Below are 13,185 nucleotides of genomic sequence, written 5' to 3'. Positions count from 1 at the left end.
GAAATTGGTTTATAGTCTTGGGTTGCCTTCGGAGATGATTGATGTTTGCATCGATAAATGCATGATCTACTGGAAAGAAGATGACAAGTTAGAAGAGTGTCGATTCTGCAAAAAACCACGATTCAAACCGCAAGGCCGTGGGAGGAATAGGGTACCATACCAAAGGATGTGGTACCTACCAATTACAGATAGATTGAAAAGATTATGTCAATCTGAGAGGACTGCTGCGTCGATGAGGTGGCATGCGGAACATGTCCAGAGAGATGGTGAGGTTGCACATCCATCAGACGCAAGAGCGTGGAAACATTTCAACAAGGTACACGCAGATTTTGCTACAAATATTCGGAATGTCTATCTTGGGTTATGCACCGATGGATTTAGTCCATTTGGAATGTCTGGTAGACAATATTCTTTGTGGCCAGTCATTCTTACGCCGTACAATTTACCGCCGGATATGTGCATGGAACAAGAATTTCTATTTTTGACCATATTAATCCCTGGGCCGAAGCATCCAAAATGGTCTCTTGATGTTTTTCTTCAACCGTTGATAGAAGAGCTAAAGCAATTGTGGTCATAAGGGGTGAGGACGTACGATTGTTCCTTGAAAAACAATTTTACGATGCGAGCAGTTCTGCTGTGGACGATAAGTGATTTCCCTGCTTATGGGATGTTGTCTGGCTGGACAACACATGGAAGATTATCTTGTCCATATTGTCTTGGATCGACGGATGCTTTTCAACTGAAGAATGGTAGGAAGAGTTATTGTTTGATTGTCATCGTCGCTTTCTTCCACTTGCCCATCCGTACAGAAGAAATAAGACATTGTTTCGGCAAAAAAAAATTGTCAGAGACGGTCCTCCTCCATATCTCACCGGCCAGCAGATCGAAGCAGACATTGATTATTACGGAGCTCAGGAAACAGTTAAAGTTGGAGGAAATTGGCATGTTCCTGGAAATATGCCTGATGGGTATGGTGTGTCTCACAATTGGCATAAGAAGAGTATATTTTGGGAGCTACCCTATTGGAAGGATCTTCTCTTACGCCAAAATCTGGATGTCATACATATTGAGAAGAACTTTTTTGAGAACATCATGAATACATTACTTAACGTCTCTGGGAAGACAAAAGATAACAAAAAGTCAAGGATGGACTTACCTGATATTTGCTCAAGAAGTGAGTTACATATCAAGAGCAATGGAAACGTTCCTGTTCCCATCTTCCGGTTGTCATCAGAAGCCAAAACAACCTTGTTTGACTGGGTTGCATCAGAAGTTAAGTTTCCTGATGGTTATGTTTCAAATCTGTCAAGATGTGTTGAACGAGGTCAAAAGTTCTCCGGAATGAAGAGTCATGATTGTCATGTGTTTATGCAACGACTACTTCCATTTGCTTTTGCCGAGCTCCTTCCAGCAAATGTCCATGAAGCACTTGCAGGTAATTATAATTTTATAATATATATACATATGTTATGAAATGTTATTAATTTGATTACTTTTGCAATATACAGCCATCGGCGCTTTTTTCAGAGATCTTAGCACACGTACGTTCAAGGAAGAAGTCATCGAACAACTTCATCATAACATTCCGATCATATTGTGCAACCTGGAGAAGATATTTCCTCCTTCATTTTTTGACGTCATGGAGCATCTAGTTGTCCACCTACCGTATGAAGCATTGCTTCGTGGACCTGTTCACAACGGATGGATGTATCCGTATGAGCGACAGATGAAACATTTGAAGGGGAAAGCAAGAAATCTTGCAAAGGTGGAAGGTTCAATAGTTGCGGGGAGTTTGACAGCCGAAACATCTAACTTCACATCATACTACTTTGCTCCAACTGTTCGTACGAGGAAAAGAGTTCCTAGAAGATATGATGATGGTGGAGTACCGACATCATATCCAATTGATGGTGTTCCTGACATTTTCTGCGAAATTGCACGGTTTGGTGGTAAAACGAAAGAAGTATGGTGGTCATGTGAAGAGGATAAACATAGTGCCCACACTTATATTCTGCTCAACTGCGAGGATGCAGTGACCCGTTACTTTGAAAGGTAAATATTTTTGTGAATGTTAATTATATGAATTGAAGTTAATTATGTATGACTTGATTATTTGTTTAATTTGCAGCATGTTTGTATCTCAAGTTGAAGAAGCAATACCAGGAATATCTGCAACTGATGTGGACACACGTAAAGATAAGCACTTTGTCAAGTGGTTAAAATCACAGGTACGTAATATATCTCATACATTGATTAATTAAGTAAGTGTTTTGATACTTCAATATTAATTAAGAATAACTGCTTTGTGCAGGTTGATTATGACGATCCTTATTATCCCGTATGGTTTCACGAATTGGTTCAAGGTCCAGTTGCAAAGGTCACCACATCACCTATGTATTTCACACGAGGATTTACCTTTCACACATACGAGTATGGGAGACATCGGGCAACGAGTAACTACGGAATATGTGTGAAAGGTGAAACAGACTTTTACGGGATCTTGCAGGAGATTATTGAAGTGGAATTTCCGGGGTTATTGAAGCTAAAATGCGTCCTCTTCAAATGTGAATGGTTCGATCCTGTTGTGAACCGAGGGATTCGGTATAACAAATTTGGTGTTGTGGATGTCAATTTTGGGAGAAGATACAACAAATTTGAGCCTTTCATTTTAGCTTCACAAGCCGAGCAAGTTAGCTTCCTTCCTTATCCTCGGCTTCGAACTTCCGGGATAAACTGGTTAGCTGCTATCAAAATTACACCTCGTGGACGCATTGTCGCTGGAGAAGAACCGCCCTTGCAAGAAGAAGACGCTATCAATGAAGTTGAGGTACCAGAACAACCAACTGATGAAATCCTTTTGATCGACCCGCAAAACTTTCAATATGAAGATATTCCCGAAGATGCGACAGATGAAGCACGTGAAGACGAGTTCGAGAGAAGCGACGATGATGATTGTAATGATAGTGATGAGAACGAAAACGATTTAGAGTGATGTAATATTGATGAGAACGAAAACGATTTAGAGTGATGTAATATATGTAACAAATGTTGTATTTCTCTATTGTAACGTATGTTTAAAGAAATATTGATTTTTTACCATCCTAATGTATGTGTAACAAATGTTGTTTTATATACTATGTATTTCTTTAGTTTTTAAAAAATTATTTGGAGTTTTAGGGTTTTAGAGTTTAAGTTGGAGAAAGAGCACAAAGTAGTAGAGAAGAGATATGATGTTAGATGATATGTGACTTTGGGGTTTAGGGATTTCATTCTCGGTGTTTAGGGTTAAGCGTTGCAAAATCGTCGTAAATGGTTATCTATTCCACGTAATTTCGTCGTAAATGGAAAAACGCGGGCCTGGTAACTTCGTCCTAAACGCGGGCCTGGTAAATTCATCGTAAACCGACTTTTCGACGTAATTTCGTCGTAAATCGAAAAACGCGGGCCTGGTAACTTCGTCGTAAATGAAAAAACGCGGGCCTGGTAACTTCGTCGTAATATTACGTCGCGTTTACGACGAATCTTTTTCTATATATTGAGAAGCTGAGACGAGGCAGCCTCGTTCATTCCTCCCAAATTCCTCTCCTCTCCCTCTAAGGTACATTCTCTTTCCTCCTTTTTTTTTTTAAGTTAGTTTAGGTTATTAATTAGTTAGGTAATTAGTTTAGGTGATTAGTTAGATAATTAGTTTAAGTGATTAGTTAGATGACAGAATACTATAGTTTAGGTGATTAGTTAGGTAACGGAATAATTTTTTAATTATGTCGTCATAATTGATTAAATTTATTTAATTTTTTTTAGATGGCTCCTAGAAGGAAACCAGCAGCACCTACTTATGCCCAGTTGTTTGGCGATGGTTCCGGTACATCTTCTTCCGGTCCATCGTCTTCCGATGCAGTTCCAGACTCTCAGACTTCTCAGAGAGTTTTTTCGAGTCCTCCTCTTCCACCGCAGATGCCTCCACCTCCTCCTCCAGCGGCTGCACCTGAGCCTGTCCCAGAAGATGCAGTTCATCTGGATTTGCGTGTGCCTTCATATGCTCCCTTCGTGAGATATACGGTGGAGGATTTGCTTGCCCAGCCTGGACGGGAGGGTTTGGATGTTCTAGACTCTGATAGACCCCGAGGAACTTATTGGTAAGTTATTATTTTTTATTACATTAAAATTTAATTAATTTTTATTTTCTAACGGTTAAATTGTTTTTTTCAGGTTTGGTGCTAACAACCGTGTTAGCCGGAGCGTTTCGGCGACGATTAAGGGTTACTACGACGGGGCATACCCGAATTGGAGCAAGACACCAAATCACGTTAAGATCACGTGGTTTAAATGTTTTGCAGTAAGATTTTTAAATTTAATTAAATTTTCACTTTTAAATATATATATATATTTTTAATATTTATTATTAATTGTAATTTTTTTAAATTTTTATGTTTCAGCAAAAGTGGCATTGGTCTTTGGGAATCACCGAGAGGGTGAAGGCGGAATTCGTTGCAAAGGCAAAGATACGCCTCTGCAACACAGTCTCTGATTGGAAGGACAAGTGGGAGATCTACGGGTATGAGGGAAAGCCCACTGAGCTCACGACGGATGTGTGGGATGGCCTCATCGCCTATTGGGAGCACCCCTCTTCGATCAAAAAGGCCAATTCGTGCTCGGCTTCTCGAAGGACGAAGGATAAAGATGGTCATTTGCCCATGCTTCACAGAACCGGACAAAAACCTCATGCAGGAGTCCGTCTAGAAGCTGTAAGTTTTGTTTTAAATATATATTTTAAAATATTCAATTAATATAATTTATAATATTTAATTTAATTTTTTTTTTGTAGTTCGAGAAGACGGGAGTCTTACCTTCTCTGTCTGACCTATTCAAGATGACTCACGCCACATCCGACGGAGTTTTTGTGGATCCTGCATCTGAGAAACTCTTCCAAACAGTGGCTGGTCGGATTGAAGAACGGGAGACGCAACTAACCCAGGAGTCTTCCGATGGATTACCAGTCACATTGTCCACCGAAGAGGTCGACAGAATCTTCGAAGAGGTACAACTTAAAATTTTTGTTTACATTATTTTAAATATTTTAACATAATTAACTATATTAATATATGTTTTGATTTTATAGGTGGCTCCTAAAAAGAAGGGACGGATAGTCGGTATAGGCTCTGTTAACGAAGTTGCAAGGGCAACTTCGTCATACACTTCGAGACGGGATGAAGAGACTGCTCAGATGAAGGCTCGAATGGATAGCCAGCAGGTTCGTTTAGACTCTCTTGAGGATTTGCTAGACGTGATGGCCGTGGAAAACCCGGTTATGCAGAGAATGTTGAGTGAGAGACGAGCCGCTCTTGGAATGCCACCACGAGATCCCCAAGAGTCCGATCCAACCCGTCAACAGCCGAGCAACCCCACCAACTACTTCGAGAATATGTAGTTTTTTTATTTTTCTGTTTGTATTATGAATTTAAATATTATTGTATGCCTTTTTAAAATATGTTTTCCAATTTCATATTTCGTTTTAAAATTTAAATTATTTTAAATTCTGAATATTAAATATAAATTAAAATTTATTATATACTAATTAATAATAATATAATAAGAAACGATGTAAACTCCTCGTAAACATTACATGGAGTTTATATCGAATGTTTACGAGTGATTAACATCGAAACATTTACGAGGGTTTTACATCGAAATATTTACGAGTGATTTACAACGAATGTATTTACGTGTGCTTTACATCGAAATAATTACGTGGGCTTTACGACGAAAGCTTACGTGTCGTTTACGACGAATCCTTTCCCTGCGATTTACGAGGAATATATTTCGTCGTAAACGTAACGAGTCGTTTACGACGAAACCTCCGTTACGACGGACGTTTAACAACGAAACGTCTTTCGACGTTAATTCGTCGTAACACACCGTTTACGACGAATTTACAACGAATACTGTCCTAGTAAAAAATATGTTTTCTTGTAGTGTATCGTCTTAAAAAAAAAAGACCAACAACTTCATTATCGTTACCGTGGATCACCATCTTTTACTCGTTCAACCAATGAGATATAAAAAATAAATATTCTTGGGTGAAGAACATACTATATATATTATAATAAGAGAGACTGAAATAGTGAAAAATTCACGCAAGGTTGGTTTATTATTTAGCGTAAAATCGGTAAAAATAAGAATAGCCTTCGTTCGTCATGTACAGAGTATCCAATAACCCATCCCGCCACGCCCGGATTGATTTGACACTCGTTTACGTTTTATTTATGATCATGTAAAAAGCAAGTGGACACAGACTCATTTGCTTGTCAATCAGAATTTCCGAACTAATAAAAACTACTTTTAGTTCGACAAGTTTTCGGGTTTCCAACTTAAAACTAATTGGCAGTAAATGAAGTGGTCCAAGTCTCTATCTCCAGAGCCGTGCGAGCATCCATAGCGAACATAAGCGGTTGAAAATAAAATGTCTTAATTTTTATAAAAATAAGTAATATTGTCACAGATGAAAAACACCAACAAGATACACCATTCATTCTAAACATAATTTATCCTATTCTTATTATGAAAATTGATGACTAAATTTTCATTTTTTATGGTAGTCTAGTGGCGCTTGAGAGAATAAACTCAATACGGCGAATCCTGGTTCGAACCCCGCTGGCCACACGGATATGGGCTATTGCTTTCGGCTCATTTGAATGCCCAGGAGAGGGTCTATCCGTGGGTTGTACCTCCATCCGGGGGTTAGATCTGTGTCTTTAATAGACCCGGGTTTAATTCTTCTTTTATCAAAAAAAAAAACTTTCATTTTTGATATCCATAAACCGTTTTAATGGAAAATAACCAATTTCACTTCTTCATATTTTTATCTTATTTTCTATTATTGTCAATTTTTCTATTTTAAAATATTATCTGAGTATTCTACTAATAAAACTACGGAAATGTCATTAGAAATCCATAAAACCATAATAATCAATCTTTTCTTACTTTCTTTACCCAGCCCATATTAGCTTATCCAAATTATTTTAACATAAATCCATATACTATACGTAGATATCTTCTCTTATTTAGGAGTAAAATTAGTATACTTAATTAAAAATGTTTTAATCAAAAACAACAACTATAGCAAAAGATGTCCTATTAAGTTTATAAAACAAATGCTGCCCTAGGCGAACGCTTCATTTTTCATAACAGAGGCACGGCTCTGCCTATCTCTTCCGAGACAATGCTCTTTTTCTAGTAATTTCGGAGGAACTGAACCTCCTATAGACCATACGTTAATGGATTGATCGGGTCACTGTCCGGGCCCAATTAATGGGGCAGGGTGTTGGTCCTTCCAGCTTAAAATCAATTGGCGATAAGTACATTGGTCCAAGTCTTTTATATATTACTCGGTTTTCTTACATATTTTCAATGTGGGATATTCTCTTCCAACACCCTATTTCGAGATAATGGTGCGTACAACACATTAATTTCGTAGAATCGATCATACCTCTTCTGAAACAATGCTTTTATTTTCTAGCAATCTCGTCGTAACTGAATCTTTTACGGATCATCAGCTAATGGGATGATTGAACCACTGTCCGGGCCGAATTAAATGGGTTAGGATGTGAACCTGGCTCTGATACCATGACAAATTTCCTGAGTTTCCAACTTAAAACCAATTGCCAGTAAGTGGAGTAGCCCAAATTTCATATATATTAGTTAAACCCTTATCATATTTTCAATATGGGATCTTTATCCCATCCCAGCATAGTGAAGAAAACACGAGCCTTAAAGAACGATTATGTGGTATAACCAACTAATTTTTGCATAATGATTTTATAATAAAAAGTTATATATGTAAATGCATGTATGTATAATACATTTTTCACTTTAAGTTATTTAATATGGTTTAATGGAAAACATGATAAGTATCTATGTTATAAAAAAGATCAAGCTACGCAATAGACACGAAGCCGAAAGATGTGCCGTTTTACAAAAGGTTAAGCTTTAAATTTTTTAGCCGAAGGTTCTAATGCATACAAATGTTCAAAAGCTTTACTTTTCTCTTTCTCGCTACATAGAAAAAGCTCACTCAAAACTATATTAATCTTTGATAAAAAAGAAAAAAAAAACTATGCTAATCTAGATAATGATTTTTTCCTTTTAATTACTTTAATATCTTCCAAATTACATACATACATATATATATATATATATATATATATATATATATATATTATCAACCCTATTATTTAATGATATCTCGAACAATTATGTAAAAGGATGGCTCGTTTAATTGGCAGTAAATGGCCAAACACCGCATGACTCAGGATATGATGGGGATAATTGTATTTACCCGTTAAATATAGAAATGATTTGATTAGTATCCGATGATTCCGCAATCGATTCTTAAACTACAAATACACGTATGTAATGTGTACCTTCTCAATTATTCATTATTATATCACTTTACTTTGAACAAAAAAAAAATATCACTTTACTAAGAAACTTCACTGTATTTAATCAAATAACAAAAGGTCTCGAGACTACAGGTTGTCCATTGCGGTAATGGATGTACATGTAACTGTCTCGTTTCCGAGCTTCCCTTCATAGGCCCACCAAACACAGTCTCATCCATTATAATTTTTAGCACTCTCAGAAATGATAAGCTCTTCGAAGTTCTTATTATTTGCAAAAGGTTTAGTTGATAGTTCAAAAATGAGAAGACATTTGGTTTAATTGTAGCTACAACAAAAGATTTAAAGGAAAATAATTGTTCTGAACTGAAAGTGCCTTGTTGGGCCTACTAAATCCAAAGTGTTTGGGCCTTAGGTAGATTTTAGTTGGGGCCATAAGCCTGTTATCTTGACGAAAAGAACAAAACCATTAGGGTTCCTTCGTCTCTCTCTATTTAACTTCTCATTTTGCGCCGCCCAACAGCTTCTTCGTCATCCCCGAAGGCCTCTCTTCTTGTTAACTCGGCGATTTGCGACTCTTCCCGGCGTTGAGAAAATGGTAGCGGCAAAGAAGACGAAGAAGTCCCATGAGGGAATCAACAGCAGATTAGCTCTGGTCATGAAGAGTGGAAAGTACACTCTCGGCTACAAATCTGTCCTCAAGTCTCTTCGCAGCTCCAAAGGTAAACACTTTCTTCACCGACTCGATTTAATTGTGATTAGTATTCGTAAAAACTCTGTTAGGTAAATGGTTAAAGAGGGATTTTTCAATTTTAATTTATAGGTAAGTTGATTCTTATCTCTAGCAACTGCCCTCCGTTGAGGAGATCAGAGATTGAGTACTACGCTATGCTTGCTAAAGTTGGTGTTCATCACTACAATGGCAACAATGTCGATTTGGGTACCGCTTGTGGAAAGTACTTCCGTGTCTCATGCCTCAGCATTGTTGATCCTGGTGATTCCGACATCATCAAGTCACTTCCTGGAGACCAGTGAATCTGATTTTTGAACGAGCTGTTATGTTTTTGTTATCCTATCTCTCTGCTTTATGAAACTCTTATGTCTTATTCAAAGATTGTTAGTAGGTTGTTTTTGGTTTCTAAAACTCCTTATGGTTAATGATATTTTGGTTTCTCTAATCTCCTCCTTATGGTTTAAGGTATTATTATCGTCTCCATTCAAATGGAAAACTCAATTTCTATTCTATTACAGCCAATGGTTTAGTTTGTAATGCTCCGTTCAAATCATCACCTTCACACAACAAAACCAATCTCTTACATGTTCTAACATCATTTGACGAAATCAAAAAAGCTTCCAACCTCCAACATTTAAGAAACAACAAAACAATGCAAAACTCTTCACACTGTAGGAAACTTTCTACACTTTTCAGGGAGAGCGAAGTGCTTGTTCTTGTTCAAGAAACAAATTAAACTCGGAAAATAAAAAAGAAAACCACCAATGATGTCTTTGTTGTGTTTTTTTTTTTTTTAACTACTTAACCAGCTTGTTCTACCTTCTTCTGAGATAACTTTCTCTTCGTCTCCATTATTGCTTCTTCTCTTTTCTTTGCTATCTCTTTCATCTCTTCCTGATACTTAGCCTCTATCTCCTCCAGTTCCTGTCTTAACCTCTCTTCTTCCTCCAAACTCACCGGTTCGGTTGCCTCCTCTGCTTCTTGGTTGTCACTCCCGTTTTCTCCTTTAATTGCATCGACAAACTGCTTTTCCTCCTCTTCTGAACGTGGGCAATCCGAAGTCCAAGAGTGTCTAACCGACTCGCAAGCATCGTGAAAAGTGCTCTCCTCTTGACTCTGTGGCTTAGCTTCGTTCTGATGACTTCTCGAGCTCTGATTAAGCTGCGAATGGATGAGATGATCGACCGTGACATCAGTTTTCCATGTGGGTATCATGTTGACAAGCAGTATGTCGATCAGTTCCGCTATAAACGTGACGTTCTGGTCAGTTAACTCGAGTTGCTCAACCATCTCACTCGACACCTTGGAAGCAGTGTCACCTTCTTGATAGAACAGGAAATGAATGTTCCTCACTCGTCCTGCAACAAGAAACAGTAGCATTAAGTTTCAGAATGTACACAAATGAAACGTATTTAACAACCCAAAACGCTCACCATTCTCATCGACTATACGAAGAATCAGCGAGACAGACTGCTCATCGTTTTCTTCACCCTTGAGGACAAAGAAATTCCCTCTCTTTGCGCGTCTGACCTCGATACACCTGGATCCCGAGTTGTCGCTAAAAGTAACAATCGGCAGGTTACTGTCTTCATCGAGATCCATAGACGTGGGTTTACTAGGCCGTGTTGCAGGAGGGCCTTCAGACATAAGGCAACGCTCTCCAAACGCACCTTCTTTAGGCATTACAATGTCGGGTAGTGGCAGAGGGTTGTTCATCGTTAAACCATTCACCTGAAGAAAAGGGTCCAATAGAAGCTCTTTGGCTGATAGCCTCTCGGATGCAGGGAGTAAGCACTTCTCAATGAACTGCTTTACTTCTGGGTCTTGAACCCTGGAGAGTGAGGCAGGTTTTATCCCCTTGAAATCACCAAGAACAAGATTGGGTTAAAATGTAGTCACTAAACTAGTTTTTTTTTTTTTTTTTTTTTTGAACAACGTAGTCACTAAACTAGTATAATATGGGATATATGACTTTTGTTTCTAACTCACCGATGAGACCTTCTTGTAGATCTGAGCAGAGTTTCTGCACTCACAATATGGGTATTCAAATGTCACCATCTCCAACATACACATCCCAAATGAATAGATATCAGCTAGCTCGGTGTAGATCTCATCGTAAAGCTCAGGTGCCATAAACTCAGGGGTTCCTATATAGTAACCAAAAAGTGACAGAAAGAACATAGCTATGATTAAATTCAACAAAGTTTGGTTAAAGGAGAAATGCGAATAGGTAAGCAACGGGAAAGAGAAACTATACCAATGACACTCTTGGCATGAGCTTGCTCCATGACAGTGGCTAGGCCAAGATCTCCTATTTTGACTTCTCCATGGTTGCCATTGATAAAGATGTTATCGCACTTGAGATCTCTGTGTATAATGGGTGGCACTTGAGTGTGGAGATATCTCAAACCCATTAAAATCTGTCTCGCCCAACACTTGACGGCCTTCATATTCACCTTCCTGTGTTTCTTGCGGTAACTACATCCAAAAAGAGTTACTTGAAACTCCACAATAGAAAAAAAGAGAAGTCAAAGTGTTGTGTGGTAAAGAGATACGTACTGCCTGAGACTCCCTGAAGTGAAAAGCTCAGTTATGATGTTAACAGTCTTGTTCTTATCATCGATCCAAGAGTTATAGAACCTGATGATGTTACTGTGCTTCAACGATTTCAAAAGACGCACTTCAGAGTAGAGCCTCTCCAAGGAGTTTGGAGACTGCAAAACATCATCAATTCGGACTTGGTTCCACGCGACTTCAATCCCATCAACTTCATCGAAAGCCTTGTAACTGTTTTCTTCAAGTTAAGGTTACAAACAATGCAGAACATAAAACATGATATAAGAAGTATCTCTTATTACAAAAGAATAATCTTTTGTCACAGATAATAAAGGAAGAGAGGAAAGGATACACTGTCTTGAAAGCGCCTTTTCCGATAACCTCTTTATACTGATAAGTTCCACAAGATAAAAGAGACTTTAAGCAGCACACACACAATAAAAATCAAAACTTTTTTAATAAAATACCCGAATATAACGAAGAGTAGGATCAACTTCGAGGACTTCAGGGTCAGGAGGCTCATGAATTGGAGCAGTATCCTCCGCACCTTCCATATTATTCTCACAATTTGAAAAGGTATCCACCTGTAAGAGGTTAGAACATAAACGATCAGCGAAATACGCACAGAATCTTATAAACAAATCCTTAAGATTCGAACGAATATTCAAAGACGACATTAGTCCTTTAATAAACCAGCTCAGATCAATTGAAAAGAAAAAGAAGAATCAAGTGAAGCTCGTCTAACTTTAATTTTTTTTTTATTTTTAAACACAATTCAATATTCCTCTTCTTCTTCTTCTTTCCCAGATTGCATTACGGTCAACAGTCAGATTCCAGATACAATTACCATTGACTCATTCCATCATTAATATATATAATAAAAAACAACCATTGAGATTGAGAGAACCATGTCCATGCATTCAAAACGCACGACGATCGCCAAATTAAATCCAGCAAAATGATATATATATATATATATATATATATGATTCTGAGCTCCGGTTTTGAATTTTACCTAGAGATGAAGCGTTTGCTGTGTTTATGATCAAATCGCTAACGTGAGAAGGAGACGGAGAGGAACAATGATCCGAAACCCTAACTGAGAAAAAAATCTGGGGGAAATAGAACCAACAAGTGTTTGTTTCAAGTTTATCACCCCCTCTATTTTTAATTCCTTTATTTATAAATAAATTACAAATAAATGAAAAATTTCAAGTTGTTCTAAAAACAGAGAAACCATTCTCCTGCCCATACAATATGACGTGTCAACAATACATGTGGCATTTAATTGCTCACGTTGTAATCTCTCTTGTTACGAAAATAGCCAAATATCTCTCATAAGCTCAATTATTATTGTACATGAATAAAAATATTTCATTGTGTGACCAAAACACCACCAAGTCAATGACCAAACCATATGAGAAAAGATGGACAAACAATTGTTTTTCTTTTCCTATTCAACACCGACACGATAAGCCTAATACATCGTCTTCTTCAACC

The 13,185-nt window shown here is 37.7% G+C and overlaps 2 protein-coding genes across 2 annotated transcripts; one reads left to right on the top strand and one right to left on the bottom strand.

Moving 5' to 3' along the window:
- The first annotated feature begins 8,872 nt into the window (after positions 1-8,872).
- LOC106390283 (putative 60S ribosomal protein L30-1) lies at positions 8,873-9,574 on the top strand. The gene is made up of 2 exons (XM_013830714.3): positions 8,873-9,118; positions 9,220-9,574. Exons 1-2 carry the CDS (start codon positions 8,992-8,994, stop codon positions 9,429-9,431), a joined length of 339 nt encoding a protein of 112 aa, XP_013686168.1. The 5' UTR covers positions 8,873-8,991; the 3' UTR covers positions 9,432-9,574.
- Positions 9,575-9,709: 135 nt separating this feature from the next.
- Positions 9,710-12,952, bottom strand: LOC106390282 (probable serine/threonine-protein kinase WNK6). The gene is made up of 8 exons (XM_013830712.3): positions 12,701-12,952; positions 12,153-12,269; positions 12,038-12,075; positions 11,689-11,916; positions 11,387-11,607; positions 11,119-11,276; positions 10,563-10,986; positions 9,710-10,487 (listed from the first exon to the last, which is right to left on the bottom strand). The coding sequence occupies exons 2-8, from the start codon at positions 12,237-12,239 to the stop codon at positions 9,931-9,933; spliced, it is 1,713 nt and encodes a 570-aa protein (XP_013686166.1). The 5' UTR covers positions 12,240-12,269; positions 12,701-12,952; the 3' UTR covers positions 9,710-9,930.
- Positions 12,953-13,185: the final 233 nt, after the last annotated feature.

Source organism: Brassica napus, chromosome C1 (assembly GCF_020379485.1).
Source record: "Brassica napus cultivar Da-Ae chromosome C1, Da-Ae, whole genome shotgun sequence".
NCBI classification, from domain to species: Eukaryota; Viridiplantae; Streptophyta; class Magnoliopsida; order Brassicales; family Brassicaceae; genus Brassica; species Brassica napus.
Note: the sequence above shows the minus strand (reverse complement) of the source record. Positions and strands in the feature narration are given on the sequence as shown.

Coding starts and splice junctions, on each gene's coding strand:
- LOC106390282 (XM_013830712.3), bottom strand. CDS start 12,239: ATGGAAGGTGCGGAGGATACTGCTCCAATTCATGAGCCTCCTGACCCT. Junction 11,277..11,386: donor TCATGCCAAGAGTGTCATTG/GTATAGTTTCTC, acceptor GTTACTATATAG/GAACCCCTGAGTTTATGGCA. Junction 10,488..10,562: donor TCGTATAGTCGATGAGAATG/GTGAGCGTTTTG, acceptor TTCTTGTTGCAG/GACGAGTGAGGAACATTCAT.
- LOC106390283 (XM_013830714.3), top strand. CDS start 8,992: ATGGTAGCGGCAAAGAAGACGAAGAAGTCCCATGAGGGAATCAACAGC. Junction 9,119..9,219: donor GTCTCTTCGCAGCTCCAAAG/GTAAACACTTTC, acceptor TTTAATTTATAG/GTAAGTTGATTCTTATCTCT.